At 35.7% G+C, this 19177-nt stretch overlaps 5 protein-coding genes, 2 non-coding genes and 1 pseudogene across 9 annotated transcripts; 5 read left to right on the forward strand and 3 right to left on the reverse strand.

Moving 5' to 3' along the window:
• Positions 1 to 477: 477 nt before the first annotated feature.
• Positions 478 to 2544, forward strand: ZK418.2 (BTB domain-containing protein). Of its 2 annotated transcripts, NM_001027827.5 has the most exons (10): positions 490 to 563; positions 606 to 657; positions 707 to 946; positions 1151 to 1377; positions 1424 to 1503; positions 1548 to 1710; positions 1798 to 1899; positions 1947 to 2102; positions 2147 to 2364; positions 2412 to 2544. In NM_001027827.5, the coding sequence occupies exons 1-10, from the start codon at positions 528 to 530 to the stop codon at positions 2464 to 2466; spliced, it is 1329 nt and encodes a 442-aa protein (NP_001022998.2). In that variant the 5' UTR covers positions 490 to 527; the 3' UTR covers positions 2467 to 2544. The 2 variants fall into 2 exon arrangements, 1 of the variants encoding a protein (NP_001022998.2); NR_132451.1 differs by having other exon boundaries at positions 478 to 563; positions 707 to 1377; positions 2412 to 2466.
• Positions 2545 to 4597: 2053 nt separating this feature from the next.
• Positions 4598 to 6341, forward strand: nhr-9 (Nuclear hormone receptor family member nhr-9). Its single transcript, NM_066149.2, has 3 exons — positions 4598 to 4769; positions 5190 to 5856; positions 5965 to 6341. Exons 1-3 carry the CDS (start codon positions 4689 to 4691, stop codon positions 6213 to 6215), a joined length of 999 nt encoding a protein of 332 aa, NP_498550.1. The 5' UTR covers positions 4598 to 4688; the 3' UTR covers positions 6216 to 6341.
• Positions 6342 to 9424: 3083 nt separating this feature from the next.
• Positions 9425 to 11185, forward strand: ZK418.11 (NR LBD domain-containing protein). The gene is made up of 3 exons (NM_001027826.3): positions 9425 to 9520; positions 9594 to 10278; positions 10817 to 11185. Exons 2-3 carry the CDS (start codon positions 9618 to 9620, stop codon positions 11059 to 11061), a joined length of 906 nt encoding a protein of 301 aa, NP_001022997.1. The 5' UTR covers positions 9425 to 9520; positions 9594 to 9617; the 3' UTR covers positions 11062 to 11185.
• Positions 11186 to 11225: 40 nt separating this feature from the next.
• Positions 11226 to 13126, reverse strand: cpg-2 (Chondroitin proteoglycan-2). The gene is made up of 5 exons (NM_066150.15): positions 13056 to 13126; positions 12671 to 13012; positions 11941 to 12627; positions 11619 to 11894; positions 11226 to 11574 (listed from the first exon to the last, which is right to left on the reverse strand). The coding sequence occupies exons 1-5, from the start codon at positions 13120 to 13122 to the stop codon at positions 11372 to 11374; spliced, it is 1575 nt and encodes a 524-aa protein (NP_498551.3). The 5' UTR covers positions 13123 to 13126; the 3' UTR covers positions 11226 to 11371.
• A 1450-nt stretch (positions 13127 to 14576) lies between these two features.
• Positions 14577 to 15596, reverse strand: B0280.6 (annotated as a pseudogene). The gene is made up of 2 exons: positions 15124 to 15596; positions 14577 to 14862 (listed from the first exon to the last, which is right to left on the reverse strand). Coding segments are annotated over exons 1-2 (759 nt in total).
• A 1588-nt stretch (positions 15597 to 17184) lies between these two features.
• On the reverse strand, positions 17185 to 17332 carry B0280.19. Its single transcript, NR_052433.1, has one exon. It is a non-coding gene; the product is annotated as an Unclassified non-coding RNA B0280.19 (non-coding RNA).
• B0280.20 lies at positions 17185 to 17332 on the forward strand. Its single transcript, NR_052432.1, has one exon. It is a non-coding gene; the product is annotated as an Unclassified non-coding RNA B0280.20 (non-coding RNA).
• Positions 17333 to 17448: 116 nt separating this feature from the next.
• Positions 17449 to 18905, forward strand: odd-1 (Protein odd-skipped-related 1). The gene is made up of 2 exons (NM_066151.4): positions 17449 to 17774; positions 18035 to 18905. The coding sequence occupies exons 1-2, from the start codon at positions 17458 to 17460 to the stop codon at positions 18444 to 18446; spliced, it is 729 nt and encodes a 242-aa protein (NP_498552.2). The 5' UTR covers positions 17449 to 17457; the 3' UTR covers positions 18447 to 18905.
• Positions 18906 to 19177: the final 272 nt, after the last annotated feature.

Consider the following 19177-nt stretch of genomic DNA (forward strand, 5'->3'; position numbering starts at 1 on the left):
AATTCTCAAATATGGGAGAGTGGAATTACGACAAGAAATGCCCTTTTTCACATTTCAGATAAAAAACTGGGGGAGTTGATTGGGGAGAAATACGCAGATAAAATAATTCTCATTGGTTCTTGACATTATTTGAACTAATAAGAACAGTTGCACTTTTTTCTTTTGTCTTTCAATAAAAATGAGAAAATGTGACAGAAACTAGTTCAGTTCCAGAAGTACGAATAATCTAATTGTATCTTTACCGGAACGTCTCCTAAAAACCTGGCAGCCACATTTATAAGACATCTGACGTCATAAACCCATTCGGCTTATTCTTTACAGAAAAAATTGACTTCTTTGACATTTTGACTAAACGCGGTTGAAATTGGGAACATCCAGGAAAAATATTGAGAATGACCGGTAATTTTTGACGTAACCTCTTGTCATACACCACGTCACCAATGTGGAAGAGTTGGAAATTTAAACAATCCTCCGATCAATACAACAATTGGGAAAAGTTTTTGAACTTTATTCAAACTTCTTCTAAAATGAATGCGTTTGATATCATCAATCCGAAGGAAACTGTAAGTTATTAATCTTTTCAATATCACAAGAATCGTTTTCAGCAGGAAAACAGTCTGCCAAATGGAATGGAAGTTTTGAAGCATGATGATAATGGTAATAACTTTAAAAAAATATTTAAAGGTAAAATTCAAACATTTTCCAGCGTTCTCTAATCAGTATACAAGTGGAAAGTCTTTTGATGAGTTGGAGGAGAAAAAAGTGGACGAGAATACCGAGAAAGGAATACGGTTTTCGGTTGATTTTAAGCTTCATCCGGATGCTGTTAAGAAATTTGATTCCGTTGGTCAACAGATTCGATCCAATTGTTGCGTTGTTCAACATAATCTTGTCATGCACTCTTTCGTGTATTCTCTTGCCGTTGTCAAGGATTGCAAGCAAGAAGGTTCCAATTTTATTCGATAAAATGAGGATTGGTCTAAACTAGAATCGTAGGACCTAGTAAGAGGAACATCTAGAATGAGCGAAAGAAAATGAAACTACTTCGATAACTATTTGATACTATTTGAACTAAAATGAGACACTCAAAATATTTATTGAAATGTCGCGCAGCCTAGTTATTTTAAAGTTAGGCTTATTGCCATTTCAGGGTTCCTGTGTAAGTTCAGTGTACTCCCAGTCAGTCATACATATCGTTATCCAATTGAAATGAAGAAAGGAGGTGTACCTGTTACTTTCAAGCCGGAAGTTCCAGAATTGAATGATGTCAAGTTCACAGTGAACAATGAAATGTTCTTTGATCTTATTAAAGATGACAATGGATCCTATTCATGTGATACACTTGTAACTCTTGATTCGTTCAAAACAATGACCAAGGTGAGTTTTCAAAAGAGATAATAACTTTGAGTTAACTATTTTTCAGAATGGTGTTGCCATCATTAATGTTGGAATGACTATTGGGAAGGAATACTTTGAAATTGGAAACTATGTCAATCTGAACTTGTAAGTCAAAATGTGTTCTGCTATATTTGTGTATTTATTTATAGGAAAGAAGCTCATGTGGTTCCCAATTCGTACAAAATTCTGGATAAAATCTTTACGGGTGAGAAAGTTCCACAATGTGATTGGGTTTTCACGGTGAAAGATGGATCTCCGAGTGATTTTCATGTGCATGGTCCAGTACTTGCCGATTCGAGTATTGTTATGAGAGTGAGGGTTGTTGGAATTTAATAGATCTTCATTATTTATTGATTAAATCTAATTTCACTTTTGATTAAGTTTATGTGATTTTTGTAGGCTGCAGTGGTGAGCCATATGAGCATTGGTCCACAGATTGCAATGATATCTCATGAAAATCGCTTGATCTTCAATACTTTGAAATCAAGAGATATGCATGTGGTGAGACTGTTTTAAGTTTATTAAGTGTGTTTTAATAATGTTTTCAGATTCTCACTTACATTTACCATCGTCGTTATGTACTTCCTGACTTTGACGCCGTTTCTCGAGTTGGACAGATTCTATCGCTTCTCTTCAGAGATGAAATCCCAAAGTTTTTCGAAAGTTGGGAAGCTGATCTGATTAAGAAAGTCAAAACTCTTGATGTGAGTTTTAAGATTGATCGGCTAACGTAGAAAACATATTTCAGCGTTCGGATACTCTGAAGACCGTGGCTGAATGCGTGAGAGCCCTAATCCGCGTCATGTCTGCTCCGCATGGCTCAATGCTTGGAGCCTACAACGTATCTCTCATTGTTGCAGCTGATGCATGGCAAATGGCTGAAGCAAAAGGAAAGAAAGTGAAGATTGAGAAAGTGAAGAAGGAGATTGGAGAATCGTGGACATTGATTGATTCGATTTTGGAATTGTAAGTTACATTTTAAAATAATTATTTACAATTCTCTTCATTTTCAGGATCGACGATTTCAAGACATCGGTTTGTGGAACGGAGAAAGTTCAATATGTCTGATATTACTCGTGAATTTTGAATCATTTATGTTCTTCTCGTGTTTGAGTTTCAATGCCAATTCGTATAAACTTTTGTGATAATTGTTTAAGACATATGCAAAGAATTATAGACAAATTTTTATTAGATCAACATGAAAAGTGGAGGAATTCATATGTTCATTCAAATTTAATTAAATCCATCCCAACTGCTGTGGATCGTTTCATTCTGAACAGAACAACTAGACTACAAATGTTCTGATGAGTGTTCTCAATTATCTGATGCAAGGAAAGTAACTCTTGAAATCTCGTTGGTCCATTACGTTGATATTGTACAGTACAATATTGAAGAAGTGCAACTGAATAATAATTACAATAATATTGAAGAAGATTTTTTCCATTCGTAGACATTTCGGGATGGGCTGAAACAACTCATTTTTGATTTGAAAAACCATTTAGTAACAGTAAACCTGCCACACAGAAATAATGGTGTTAGAAGTAGAGCTTCTTCTTTAGTTACACGAAGTTTAATTAGTTTCCCAATTAATTCGGATCGAATTTTGTGGAGAAATTGTGAATTAATAATTTGATTTGAATAAGTTGGAAAAATATCGACATTTCCCGGGAAGTGCATAAAATTTTTCTTTTCCATAAATGCTCTCATTGAAGTTGAAAATATTGATGACTTGAACCTAACACCGTGGATAAACTTCATTTTATCATTTTGAATTTCGAGATTCTTTACGAAGTCAAACTTTTAAATGAAATCTATAGTGAACAACTGATTCATTGCCGCCCACATTTCAAACGACCAAACTGAATTTTCAGGTTTCTTGATAATTTTAATCTGATTCTCTGAAATTGCATCATCAACCGATAGATTGTCACTGGTATAATAGTATAGAAATTTGTCTTCTCTATTCAAGTCCATCCTTGATAAATTTGAAATCAATGCATTTACGTCGTTATGGGCCATTGTGATTGGTTCACTTGATAGTTTCAAGTCCTGGCTGATCATCCTCCGTTTGAAAGAGCACAACTTGCAATTTGGATGAGAGAAATAAAATCGAGCACATTGCTTTGGAACACTTGTTCTGCAGTGTCTACGATGTTTCAATGAACACGAATTGCAGCACGGAATCTGAAATTTTACCAATCATATATAATTCAACGATGATGAGAACGGCAGGTTTCAGGTAGGCGGAGGCATGATATAGGTACGTAAGTTTAACAACTCGATCACCATTGAAAACAATTTTTTGAAAAAATAACAGTTAATTTTCTTACAGTTAGTCTGACGGCGGAAAAAAGACAGACAGAACCATGAAATTTAAAAAAAAATCAAACTTACATCATATAAAAACAATGTCGCCACATTATTCTTAGCTTCCGAGCACAGAGGACAATACAAAGTAATACCTTGCATAATGTGAATAAAGTCAGAAAAAAAATGCAGACTCAAATCAGAATTAGCTGCTAACTCTTTTTGGCTTATGAGAATATAACAATATGTACCCAAGGAATTAGGACATTGATGTCTGCATTATCCCGTTTTAGCATCATTGATACAGATTTTCTCAGTGATCACAAAATATTTATCAGAAGTACAAGAGGAAGTACGAATCTTGTCATACTTTTGAACTTTTGCAAACCAATGTACTCGCCGAATAGCTCAATGACTACCTGAAGAAACTTAGAAAAGGAGATTTTGAGTTATCAACAGAAAACGGACCAAACAACTTGCTAAACTTACTGAATTGCGTACATTCAAACATGCATAATTTTACAAATACAAGTCTAGAAAAAAATAATGTATCAAAATTATCAGAAATATTTTTACTTTCTTTTGCATAACGTTTCACTGCAAAATACCGCTTGTTTGTTGAGTTACAAGTTGAGTTAAAATTTTCAAATTTTTTTTTGTTTTCGTCAGAATTGGAATTGTTTCTCTGATTAAGAACAGCAAACATAAGACCACATTTTAATCAAATTCAAGAAGTTTTCGTTAATCCAACGTAGACAATTTTTGGTGCATAGTGTGTTCTCAGTATTGCATAATCAAAGATTAATAATACGAGCTTTTGGTTTATTGAGGGGGTTTTCCTGATAAATATAGAGTCTAGTCATAAGACTAATCCACTCCGTCTCCTTTTTTGCTTCAGCGATCTATTGGTTCATTTTGACGTGTGAGACATTCTGACTCTGATTTGGCTGAAATTCTGTCTGAAAAAGACTCAGTTTTCACTAATGATTACACAGATAGGCTCAACTTCTTCTGAACGCCGATGTGCAATATGCTCAAAACTTGGGAATTCATACAATTATGGGGTTGGTTTATCATTAAATTTATTATTTTCAAATCTTATAAAATAGTTTAGCTGACTTTTTCTTAATTGCGCCATCTTATTTCTTTCTGAAATTTTGGGTTATTTTTCTGTCAACTAAAAATATCAAAACGATGGTTAATAGATATTCTAAAATATAATTAGAACTCTTGAAGCTTATTTTGTGGACCGATTTTATAAAAGTGATCAATTCTTGATTTTACCCAATCACGTTAGTCAGAGAAGAAGAAAAGGAACTGCATTTCTAAAGTTTACTAGAAAATTTTAAATTCCCGTTATTTTTGGAAACCTCGCGGAAACTTGACATTTAAAAATACATCATAATAATATTTTAATGCAATCTTCAACTATAGTTTATCCTTTTTCCAAAAAGTTTACTCAAATTCAAAACTATAATTTGCAGGTTCTATCATGCAACGCATGTAAAATGTTCTTTAGAAGAGCAACACTCGGAAAATCGGAGAAGTTCTGTATCAACAATGATAACTGTGATACAAGTAATCTTATTCTCACGTGCCGACAATGTCGATATAATAAATGTCTGAAAATGGGAATGAGAATTGTCACTAATCAATATGACAGTCTTGACGATATTATCAAAGTTCTTGCAAAATGGAATTTGGATCGTTCAAATAAATTAATGAATTTTCAATGTTTTGAAGATCCAACTTTGGATCAAGTTATTCAGAAACATCCAGTTTTCACAAAGAAACCATCAAATTTGTCATTTTCCAAATCGGAATGGGGATTTATGGAACAACTCACCACAGTGGAATTTATGAGTAAATTTGAGTTTACACGACATCTGTTTTCCGAAGATTTTCGAATTGTACTCAAATCATCTTGTTTCAAAATTGCGTCTTTCATTAAAGCAGTACGATCATATTCAATGAAAAAAGAAGATATCCGCTATCCAGATGGTGAACTCATTGTTCCAATGGAACTTGTCCCATTTTGTACGTCCGAATTTCTTGCAAGAGTTCAATGTCGGTTGATTGGTAGAATCATTGAATTAAAATTGAAAGAAGAGGAATTTTTGTTACTCATTGCAATTTTCGTTTGCGATCCCAGTAAGTTTATTCTAACTAAAAAATCAACCTGGTCAAGGCGAGTGGGATTGTGCCCCATAACTTGAAAGATTGACAATCTTCAAACTGGAAATCTATGTACATTTTCAGCTGCTAACAACTTGACAGCTCGTGGAAGAGAAATACTCAGTTTCCATCAAAATGTTTACAATGATGCACTTTTACAATTATGTCTGAGGAATGAAGGATCTTGTGGTCCAGCTCGATTCAATGATTTATTGTCAGTCTGTCACGTGGTGAATAAACACGTAGAAGATATTGGGCAGTTGTGCTTTATGTTCAGTTTTCATCCACCAACTACAAAATATAAGAGACTGTGTGCAGAACTTCTGGGAGCATGAGAATATTTTTGAGAATAAATTTATCTTTTTGTACTGTATTTTTGTATTTTCTGTATATCTGTAACTTTCCAATTGGTTTATGGAATTTGTTTCCTGTGAAATAAAACATATGGGGGCAATTTCGAAATCCTCCGACTCTTTAGAAAATCACTATTGTTTCTGTTTGCAGTATAGTTTTTGTAGTCAGAAGATACTTTGCAGAAAAGTGTGTACATTCATCGCATTTGCTTGATTAAATTCTAACACATTTTCTTAGAAAAACAGATTATAACTGGCTGGCTTTGTTTTTGCTAGTGTAACTTTTTGAAAGATTAAAAATTATATTATTTTGAAGTTCAAAATAACAAGCAAATGAAAAAAGTGGGTGAAGTGTAATGAAGTTGGAGAACTGCTATATTCAGGGAAAAATGGAATTAAATTGAGAGATGTGTCAGATTGGTTTAAGAGTTGGGAATATGTTTTGAAAAATATTAAAGCCGAAATGGAAATATGTAGTGATGTATAAACAGAGTTTTACTATTATACTTACCGATATTGATATCTTAAATAGTAAAGTCAGTAACTACAATTTAGGAGATGTTTGCTTTTGCTTAGCAATAAGTTTTTCGATAGCAAAACAAACATGCCCCACGAAGCATATATGCTCCTAGTAAACTCTTAAAACTTTCCTGAACTCCGCAAGATTAGCATTTCACTTCTGGTAGTTTCCTCTTGAAGATCTGGTAATAGCTCGCTGAAATGAATCTATACTACAAAATTGTACAAATTTGAATCAAAAGTACTTTCTTATTACGAATTGCTAAAAATATAAATTATAAATTAAAATATAATTTCGTTCGATCTCGATATTATCACAATGTCTCTCACAATAAACGTACTCTGAATGTGATCGTCCTGATTTCAATATCAAGTACTCCCACATGCTGTCAGAGATATTTTTAACTTTTTTTGATCTTACGAACAAATATTTTCTGACTTTTAAGATCTTTGAATTATACATCTTTAGAATACGAGAAGGGGGAAGTACCTGTTTGGGTTTTTGGAATTCATTCCAGCAAGCAATACATATATATTTAGCATCTGATCGAACGACTTTTTGCAGGTCTTATTTTCTCAATCGGATAATAAGATGTTTTGATTCTTTGGGAGATGGAGGATTTGAACTTAAAATACGATTACAGGTTCAATAATCTGTGTATATAAACCCGTTGTAATTATTATATCGCTTTCGGGCAGTTTGAGTAGCCTGCATGTGCCTACTTGGTTTGACTGGAAGGTCACCCTGTGCATGTTATACTTTTCTGTTGAAACCCCGCTGTTTTGTCAGACTATCAATAATACGTGTTGCAAAGGTATTTATATATCAAAGTAGGATGTGAGTCATCTAACCTATACGTCTTAACTTTTTCTGTTTTATTTTCCCGAAAATGCAGGACAAAAAATATTTTGGAAAACTCTTTTATGGCATTTCCGTGAGAATCGGAGTGGTGTTAAAAGTTGATCAGCTACGGACGAAGTCCTACAAGTATTAAACACCGTAGTTTGATCCAGAAAAACTCTTCTCGTTCCCGGCTGTTTTTTGTGCCATTTGTCGTCACGAGGTTTAAGTTTTAAGAACTGCTAAATAGTTTTGCGTATAAGTCGGTCCTCATTGGATGCCTAGCAAAAAGATATTGTAGTAGTAGTAGAACGGTTCAAGTGATCAAGAAGACCCATTATGCAATTATTAATAAGTTGTGATATGACTCCCGATAGCCGTATTCGCAAAGGCAATCACTGGAGATTAAACAGAGAGGGAAGGCACCTAACAAGAAACACACGTGCACTTTTCTTGATTTTTGGTTTTGTTCGAAGAAAATTTGGTTTCTGTTTTCTGAGAGTAAAAACTAATTATCCTTTAATATCAATATCAGTTTTATTTTGTAAGATTTTTTGACTTTCAAACATGACACGCTAAAATGGTCTAGGTGGTCGTAAAAACATTATTATTCATATAAAACATGGAAAGCCCAAGACGGATTAACGAAATTACAACCAAAAAATCACGTATTCAGTTTTTGTGAGTTTTATATTCTTTATAAGAAAGATCTTCAGTTTCTCATCATACATCCGCACCAAATATATATATATACGCGTACTTGTGAAACTTCAAGCACTGATATTAGGTTTCTGTTGCATGTCGGTGGAGGTGGGAGGACGTATTCTAAGGTTTAGATGATATCGAGTTGATATCGAGTCACGAACTGAAATCCTTGATGTGGTGTTTATCTTTTACGTCTCCTGGCGGCAATTCATATGCTTAAAAATGAGTTGTTATAGTGTGTGGCTACTTGAAACGCTTCTCTTTAAACTTTCAGTATTTCAAACACTATAACATATATTTCTAATAGTTAACAATAAATCTCATCATATAACTTAAAATGAATAAGATCCTTATCTTCATCTCTCGAAGATCATGTTATGCTCTTCTTGATCTCAATAATCAAATCAGATTCTCCTTTGAGAAAAAAAAAACCTTATAATCATAACTGCATTAGTCAGACCTCGCCCACATTTCACCTGCTGTAGTATGTGAAGCTTTGTGATTTGGGTTTTAAAGTTGTGCTTTCATTTTTCCTCATTTCGCTTCGCAAAACAAAATCTAAAATAAGTTCTCACGGAAAGGCTCCTATTCTCTTTAAAATAATTTCAAACATTCCTTCTAAAAAATCCTTGCAAGCCTCTTAGTTAGTTGTGATCGTACATCTAAATGAAATCTAACCACGTATTTAGTTCTTATATTTTGACGTCACAATCAAGCATTTTTAGTGTATTTTGTGAAAAAAATCCAAACTCACTTCTACGCTTATATCGTGCCACTACAGTAGTCCGGTTGTATCGTCCGTTCGTGGAAACTGTAATAGATTCTGGATTTCTTTGTGAACCTTAGAATATGAAATTTACTACTATGGCAGCGGTGAAGTTTCACTCTCTATCAAAATTACGACACCGGAAACTTGATCTCAAATCAAGAACTACAAGCTACATACTTATAGCTTAGACAGAACGAGACATGATTCTCAAAAAAAGCATGACTTATCGACTATAATCCCGTCTATTTTATTATATCCTTTTCACTGATTTTTATTCTGATTTCATGAAATAAATCAAATGACATGTGATTTGTGTTTCTCCCTTTTTGTGAATTTGAATCTTATTTTTCACACTTCAGATTTCACATTCCGATATCATTAATGTCGTCTGCTCAAGAAGAAGTAAAATATTGTCTGGTTTGTAAAACATCACAACCCCAATTCAGCTATGGCGTAAGTTATCTAATTTACGACATCCAATTTAAATATACACATAAGTGTTTTTACATGTATATTATTATTGCAGGCTAGCAGTTGTAATCCATGCAAAATGGTTTTCCGTCGAGCAGTAAACTCCAAAAAACCACCAAAATCGTGTAATCCTGGAGAATGCCCACAAAGATGTTTGATTGCTGAGTTCAAACAGAAATGCCCGAGAAGAAAATTTTATGAGTGTATTAATGCCAATATGAGAATTGCATCTTTTGATATATACTCAAACAAATTTAAACTTATTCAAGATTTAATGTCATCAGATGCCGAACGTCAGAAAATATTTTATACATGCCATGTGACTGCTGATTTAAATTTTGAAGAAATGCTCGATCCAAAATTGGTAAAATTATGTAAAAAGGAAATGGATGTCGTCTTCACTTCTCATGATTGGGTCGCAATTGAGGCTTTTACCACTCTCGAATTCATGAAAAGAATACATTTTGTCAAAATGCTCAATGCTGATGAAGCCAATCTTATTTTGAAACATTCGTTTTTCACATTATCAATTGTATTTATGGCTGGACGATCTTATTTCGATAAAAAAGAATTTATGGTTTTTCCTGGAAAAGTGGATGTTTTTCCCGAAGAGATTTCCGATCAATATCCTCTTGATCTTTTGAATAGAATACGATGCCGTCTTATTTCAAAGTTTATTGAACTTCGAATCACAACCGAGGAGTTTTTATTGATGGTTATTACGTATTTCTGTCAAATATGTAAGTTACATAACACTTTTCAATATTATTCAGACACGAAATATTCCGATTTTGTGCCAAATAAACTATGTCTGGTCTCGTTACGACAAATTTTGTATAAAATTCAAAACGGTGTGTGTCTTTAGAGTATTGTAATTTCAAACTTTTGATGCTGCAGAATTTTCATAGATTTTTCCTATTTTTACAATAAAAATATGTTTTTGAAAACTCAAATCTAACAATAAAAACATATACACTTTAACAAAAGGGAAAGAAAATATTTTCTAGAAAACAATACAAAATCAATAAAAACTCCGCAGCAATAAACGGTTGAAATTACAGTACCTCTTTAAAGGCACACACCTGATATTCGTGGCGATATCCTAATAAATATAATAAATACAGTATAAGTGTAAAAGTGTAGGAGCGTGTCGAGACTATTCCGCATAAAAGCGTCCCCTTTAAAGTCGTAGAAGTGAAAAAAACGCAGTAATCTAATAAATAAATTACCCTTACAACTAGTACTCTGTATTTAACCATAAACGTCAATATTTTTCAGCTTCTATGCTTGTTGGTTCCTCTGCGAAACGAATTATTGAGGAGTATCTGAGCATCTACCTGTCTACACTTGGTATTAACTGTAACTTCCGTTTTCAAAAACACGGACGAATAAGATACTTAAATATTATATTTCTGAGTCAGCTGATCGAGAAAACAATAGAAGATCTTGCACAACTGTTTACATTATTCCAATTGAACCAACCCACTTTGCCATTGAGAAAGCTTGTCAAAGAATCTCTCTAAAGCTAGAGTGGCACTTTTTCATCTAAAACTATCCCACGTGGGTACCCACCCCTTTTCAAACTTGCATTGTTATTCATTCAACCCTCAAACTTTTCCTCGAGTAATAAAAGATCATCTACAGTAATCACCCAGCATCTCATGAAAGCCAAAAAATTAAGATTCAGAGTTCTAGTCAGGCAGTTTCATTTCTCAATATGAAAAATGCAATATATACAGGCAAGTTTACAATAATATGGGGCCTCTATGGGGGCAATAGTTTTTCACGGGGTTAGTCAATTAGTGTGTAATTTTGTAAAAAAAATGGGTACAATTAATGGCATTGAAGCAGGGTCGATGAGTCGACGCACTCGGTGTTGGCAGCTGAGAAGACGGCGTTGCTCGCGGCACAAGTGAAGTTAATGAGTTGTCCGGCAGTGCACTGATGATAAGTGGCAGAGCAAAGGCCATCGGAGAAGAGGCCGTCAGTGGAACAGTCGAATGCAGCAATTGGAGTCTCATCAATGAGAATAGTGTCTGAAATAAACATTTAGGGTTGCTAATTTATGAGACAAATTCACCTTCGATGAGGCATTTCAACGATGTTTGTGGGTAATCGCAGATCAAAGATTGATCGTTGAAAACCAGGCTGGATGGGCACTCGAAGATATCAACGTGTCCATTCTGGCAAGAGAGAACACGTGGAGAGCATCCGATAGCATGAAGTCCATTGTCCAGTCCAACGCATTGATTTTGCTCTTCCACACCGGATCCCTCTCCTGAGCTTTCACCAGAGGCCTCACCAGAAGCCTCTCCAGATCCTTCTCCAGATTGTTCACCGGAAGCTTCTCCAGATTCTGAAAAAAGATAATAAAATTTTGAAACTGTAAAAAACGATCGTACCTTCACCCGACGTCTCTTGGCATTCGGAAACATTGGACTCGTAGTCGCAACGTACGGTAGACTCGGAGAACTTGAGTCCTGCTGGACAGAACATGACGATGGCACGGCCGTTAGTGCAAGCAGTGAATGACGATGAGCATTGTCCGAATGAGAAGTATCCGTCCTCTTCGCATGTTGGCTGTGGAGTTGGAAGTCCAGCGCATTCAGCGACGTCCCGTGGCCAGTCACAAACAAGAATTGTTGGATTGAAGACGAGAGAAGCTGGGCAGTCCATGATGCGAGCAATTCCACCAGAGCAAGTGAGGAAGTTGGTTGAGCAAACTCCATTTGGATGGATTCCGTCAGCTTTTCCTTCGCATGTTGGCTCGAGTTCGCCACTTCCTTCCCCAGAAGCTTCACCTGATCCTTGCCCAGAAGATTCTCCAGATGCTTCACCTGATCCTTCCCCGGAAGCTTCTCCAGAAGCCTCTCCAGATCCTTCACCAGAAGTCTCCCCTGATCCATCGGTGATGGTCAGGTCTTCCTTGCATTCCTCGACAAGAGACTTCCAGATGCACTTCTGAGAATCAGCATCGTAGAAGAGTGGAGTTGGGCAACTGAGGAAACGGGCCGTGTTTGTTGTACAGAAGAAGTAGTAAGTGGTACAACCACCTGATGAGTAGGCCCCGTCTTCGAGATTCTCACAAACTGAAAAAAACATTTTATCGATGAATGATTTGAATTAACTTACCATTTTCGACTGTCTCCTCTCCGGATCCTGAACCCTCTCCAGAAGCTTCACCAGATCCTTCTCCAGATGCTTCGCCGGATCCTTCCCCAGATGCTTCACCGGATCCTTCTCCAGACGCCTCACCGGAAGATTCACCAGATCCTTCACCTGAGGTCTCACCAGATGATTCTCCAGATCCTTCGCAACCAATCACGTTGTGGCGCCAGTCGCAGATAAGAAGTGGCTCGTTGTAGATGAGATCAGCTGGGCAATCCATGATTCTTGCGATACCTCCCGAGCAAGTCAGAAATTGTGGTTCGCATTCACCAAGAGCGTAAAGACCATCGAGAGCGTTTGTACAGTCTGAATTGTCAATGTTAAAAAAGCATCTGGACAAAACTCGCACCTTGAAGGAACTGTCCATTGGCAGCTGTGGCAAAAGCCAGGAGTGTGAGTGCGGCAACCGTCTTCATCCTCCTGAAATAAAGATCTTTAAGAAAAGAGAACAAGAGTTGAATTTTTAAAAACGGTAGTGTCAGAAATAAAAGAAAATACTAAACTACTTTGCATGCACGATATTCTCTCACAAGAATAATCGTATGACAAAGAAACCAACTGAAACAAATGAAATGAATGACTAATGCTGGATAATTTCGAAACCATTGGCAAACAAATAAAAACAAAACAAAACAAAAATTTGAATTTTCCCGCCGGAGGTCAAAAAATGCTAAAACAGATCAAAATATGAGAAAATAGGAAGAATACAAGCCTAGTATCATGTTTTCAAAATTACAAAACTGAAAAATGAGCACTGGAGCGCGTTTGTTTGCGCTTCAAAAATTGACGCGCGAAATTTGAAATTTGATTGTTTTTTGTTTTTAGTGCAATTTTTAACTTTCAGGTGTTCAAATTTCACATCAATCTGTTAAAATTAACATTAAATATTTAATTTTAATTAGATGTCCAAACTTCCAAGGAATTTTCTCTTATCAGCAATCGACTTCATTACCCCACTGAAAAAAAAGTTTTCGCGAACAAGTAATACATGCATTTTTCACAAAAAAAACACCCGTTTCGTGTGAAAAGTATACTAATGTTGCGTGACAATAAAAATTGATAACTATATAAAATTATTCCAGATATTTTCAGCTTTTGATTATAATTTCTTCACAGAAGTTTTGGGAGCTCATATCTGATTTTGAACAAGCGAGTTATTTTTTTGGCTTTTTTCTTTAAATTAAAGAAAATAGGTCAATCTCCGAACATTACTGTTAAAAATTTACAAAAGTTTTAATATTTTCTAATTTTTTTTCAATTGTTCAAAAAAACTCAAATGCCCTTCTAGGCCACGCCCACTTTTTTGTAGTTTTCTGGTTTTCAGCAAAATTGCACTGTTTTTTTTTCGAATTTCTTTTTATTATATGTGAATTGACAATTCCCCGCAATTTTAAAGTAAATTTCGTAAGCCGACGAGAGAGATGACCTTCTGGATACTTTTTGATACAGTAACCCACATCGAGAGTTTTCCTCTGTTTCTCTGTATATGCTCACATTCGATTTATCCCCTTAGTTTCCTTCCGTTTCATAGTAATTTTCAATTTCGAAAAACACAAAAAAAGTTATAATAAAAATTCTCTCTCGATTAGGTTCACCTTATAAAGACCGTGTACCCATTCAGAGGCGCAGAGATCTGCAGGTGCGCATTTCCTTTTTATGAGCTTGGGAATGAACGAACTGCTCAATTTGCCCCTCACTCGTCCCAGCTACTATTTACCACTTTTGCACATTCTGTCATTCTTTGGATAACAGTATCATTTGGGGACATGGAGTGGCAATATACAGTTCTATTTAATATCAGGTTGTCCCATAAGTTTTTGTACTATTTTTTTTTTGAAAAAAATTTATTTCTCTCAAGCGACAAGTAGTACTATTCACACAAGTATTCACCATTAGTGTCCACCACTTGTTGCCATTTACTAGGTAACATCATGATGCCACGGGAGAAGAAATCCGGCGAACGCGATGAGAAGAAAGTGGAGAGTTCAGTTTTGAGATGCTCTTCGTCGTCGAATTGCTTGTCGCGCATGTAGTCACTGAGAGACAAGAACAAATGGTAGTCGGTTGGTGCAAGATCTGGAGAATATGGTGGATGCGGTAAAACAGTCCAACCAAGATCTTGCAGCTTTTGGAAAGTCTTCTTGGCGACATGAGGCCTAGCATTATCGTGAAGAAAATATAGTTTTTCATATTTTCCGTTGGTCTTTTCTGCAACTCGGTCCAATTGGGCACAATAGTAATCAGCAGTGATAGTTTTATTAGTTGGCAACAATTCCCAGTGCACGGGTCCTTGAACACCCCACCAGACACAGATCATAATCTTTTTTGGGTGAAGATCAGGCTTTGGCGTCGGTATTCCTTTCTCACCGATCGGAAGCCATTGACGTTAACTGGAACGGTTAACATAGAGCACCCACTTCTCATCTCCAGTAACCAGATTGTTCAGCCAATCGAACTTTCGACGAAAAGTTAGAAGTTGAGTACAAACGTTGACCCGAGTGAGCTTCTGTGATGCCGAAAGTTCATGAGGCACCCAAATTCCAAGTTTTGAAGTAAAACCAAGGCGACCCAAGTGACATGCAATTGTGCTATGACAACACTCAAGCTTCTCTTCCATTTCACGAAGACTAAGACGAGGCTCTTCCTCCACCAGCTTCACTAGGTCTTCTTCATTTAACTCTACCGGTCGCCCAGAACGTTCTATTTCTTCGAGACTGAAGTCGCCGTTCTTGAACTTTTGAAACCAACTCTTTGCTGTATTATAAGAGAGTGCTCCCTCACCCATCGCACCGCATATGTTTCGTTCCGCTTCCATTGCTGAATGACCAAGACGAAATTCATAAAGAAGAAGCAATCTAACGTCTCGACGTTCAAGTTTGATGATTGTCATCGTGGCAAAGTAGAAATGGATGAAATGAATCTTTTCTGAAAGGGGACGACCCGACCTTGACACGACCTACGATGAAAAAATTTTAAAACTTTCTAGAAGTTTTGGAAAAATATTTGAAAAAAAGTACAAAAACTTATGGGACAACCTGATAGTATGTTCTGAAGCGAGGGTCTAAATTGTGTGCCCGAGTTTCAAAAAGATAATAGCGGTAGAAAACTGCCACCTACAGTAATCCAAACGTGGCGTGCTCTAAATGTTTACATAGTCATTATATTCTTTAGAAATGAAACATTTTTCTGACTGAGCCAGTCGTGGAAGAATTCTTGTTTAAAAAAATAAATAAACCATGCTGCAAGTCCTGTTTTTGGCTGAAACCCTTTTTCACTTTGAACTGAGCTTCCAGCGATTAATTTTTCAAATTATCAGTTGATCAATTCTCCCTTATCATCCAGAAGTTGAGTGCTCCCGATCGGGTGTTTAGTAGCTTCCATTTTCAGCACATCAATGAATCGAACAAAAGTCAGTTTTGTAATCGGATTATACCAATCCATTAGTAGGATTATAATAAGAATTGATCGGATTCTCAATCAATCATTCCACGTGAACAACTGATTTTTTCATTTTTTTTTCAAAGAAACTTCAAATCAGAGGAAGTTACTGTAGCTGGGTAAACAATAAGTATTTCGTCATTCAGACAGCAGGAAAAGTTGTTGATTATGCAAGAAATAGTGCTACTATGTATATGGTTACTGATTGTTAGAAAACTTTTAATTTTCAATTTTATTATCTGTGCTATCACATGAGTCACGTCACTTTTTCGAAAGAGCTAAATATGTATCTGTAGCAATATCAGTTTTCATCAAAATGTACGTTTTAATAAAGGAAAGTACGGAATTTTAAATTTAGAGATTAATTAAAATGTTGTATTTGGAAAGTTTTAATTTTTGAATTTGCAAACCGCTGAAATGGTGTGAACATAATTTTATTTTCCTCCAGAATGGTCAACTCCTCGTGGAATAAATTCCGGTGACAGTCCACATTCTAAAGTTTCAAATCAAAAATAGGTGTTCTACTGTAGAATTCTAATCACAAATGCTCTCTCATTCCATGCTTCTTTTTCACCATCATGAAACCTTTTGTACATCATCAATTAATGTTAACACTGACTTCCTTTCTAACGATTGCCGCCTCTACAATTGGAACCGAAAGTGCAAATTTTATGATTGGTAAAGACTTTTTTGAATCGGTTAATATAAAAGGGATGAGAGCTGCTGATGACAAACAAAAGGGTAACCGAAAAGAGATGGGTGGAGTCAGGAAAGTGTAGGATGTGGGGATACTATTGGGTGGTCATTCAGTTGACTGATCTCTACAGATACTCATTTTCCCTGTGACATTTCGAGATGTTCTGATTTTTCAAATTTGCTAGATGTTTTCTAGCCGTTCTCGCAAAAAAATGAATCTGAAAGGGTTGCAATTTTTAAACTTAATCCGGAAATTCTCAAATAAGACTCAATAGTTCTGTAAAATTGAAAACATTCTTTCCCATTAGCTTCTTGTTTTGGAGAGAATTCAACTACCCTTCCAGCAGACCCATTGACTTTCAATAAATCGTCAATAGGTGGCACAGTGTCGCACCTACCATTTTTCTGCGTCTCTTCAAACCGAATTGTTATTTTTTTTCTGATCAAGTTCCTTTTTGACTTATCAGTGCTTCCTTATCACTTCTTCCTAGTCTTTGTCTCTTCGTGTATCATGTTCTCCAATAGTTTTTGGGTCCCATCATTTGAATATGTATTCGGTTGACCTTTTTAGATTATTATGCACTTTTTTGTCAATAAAGTATTACTCTTTTTCAGGTATGACACTTCCATGGAATACCTTTCCAGGATCTACAGTTCCCCCTGTTGTACCATCTGTTGAGGATATAATTCGAATGTTAGTTGCCGGACAACAGAAAATTGCAATTCAGAATCTTCTTCAAAGTCAGTCGAAAGAACAAGTGAACGGAACTTCGCATGATCTACAAAACTGGTTGACATCTTTGTGCATAAGTCCATCATCTTCTCCTACTCCGTCCAATGCTTCTACATCTACAATTCCAGCACAAATGACAAATGAAAATGTTCTGCATTTGCAGATTCAATCACAACTATTCAGTAATCTTGGAACCCCATGGTGAGTTGTTTATCAACTTGGTTGACTTTTTAAAAAAATGTTAAACGCTTTTCTAAAGACTATGTGATGGATTGAAATTCCTCCAAACTGCTCATGCTCACTTCTCAACCAATCAGTGACTTTCCACTCAATTTTGAATGTTTCCAAGCAAAAATATCATTCGTCTTTTCCGCATTTAAAAACCATATCAAAAATTATATTTCCGTTCAATACTTGTAGCCTCATCGCTTTTTCTGATAAGTGAACTTCCATCATTGCAGGTTCCTGAACCCTGAACAGCATAATAAAACAAACAATGCAATTCGAAAGCGTCCAAAGAAAGAGTTCATTTGCAAATACTGTGCCCGTCACTTTACCAAATCCTACAATCTCATGATTCATGAGAGAACTCATACAAATGAACGTCCATTTCACTGTGAAACCTGTGGAAAATCATTCCGTCGACAAGATCATTTGCGTGATCACAAATATATTCATGCAAAGGAGAAGCCGCATAAATGTGAGATCTGTGGAAAAGGATTCTGTCAGCTGAGAACATTGAATGTGCATCGATCATGCCATCATGTGCAGGAACCCATTTCTGAAACATTCATGCTCGGAGCTATCAAGTTTGGGAAGGCAGACTCATTATTGATTGATGCTGAGCCATTGATCGATGTAACTACTATTTGAATTTGTGTGTATATTGAATGTAGTTTATTCTCTGATTGACTATCACCCAGAACACTCACATCTCTGAATCTCTTGAAATGATTCTCACCTATGTAGGTAATGTTTGTGTTTTTTTTTAATGTTTTATTTGAACTTAATAGTTGTTAGATTTTCTCCGATTCATGACCTTTTTAAATGATAATTTTTATATCTCTAATTGCAATGAGCCAATCCGGGCTTCGTGAACCTTTTTGCTTTTTTAGAGTTTTTTTTTTCTGTAAATTAGTCTTCTCATGCTTCCAACAGTACAACTAAAGATCTGTTCAATAATTTCCACACGCAAACTTTTATTCCTGTTAATATTTAAAAAAAACTGCTTTGTTATTTTGTTGCACCAATTTTCCAGAGGAACCACTAATTTTCCAAAACCTGATTTTGGACAAAGAAAATACAGATCAATAAATTTTTATTCACAACTTTTAAAGTCAATCTCTTATCTTGAAGTCTTCCTCGACTTTCTTGGAGCATTCCTTTCTACGTGAGCTTTCACAACTGCTTTCCAAAGAATATGCTCGAAATTCGGACGAACTTCTCTTCTGTGAGGCATCCTTATCATATTGAATTTCCAATGTTCCCTCCAATTTTGTGGGATTCCTCTTACAAAGTAACCAAATTCTTGGGAATCATCAGAAAATCCAAGGACGAAAAAAGTGAGAAGATTTATGAGAAGCAAACCTGAACGAGAGAAATTG

The sequence above is a fragment of the Caenorhabditis elegans genome, chromosome III, assembly GCF_000002985.6.
Source record: "Caenorhabditis elegans chromosome III".
NCBI classification, from domain to species: Eukaryota; Metazoa; Nematoda; class Chromadorea; order Rhabditida; family Rhabditidae; genus Caenorhabditis; species Caenorhabditis elegans.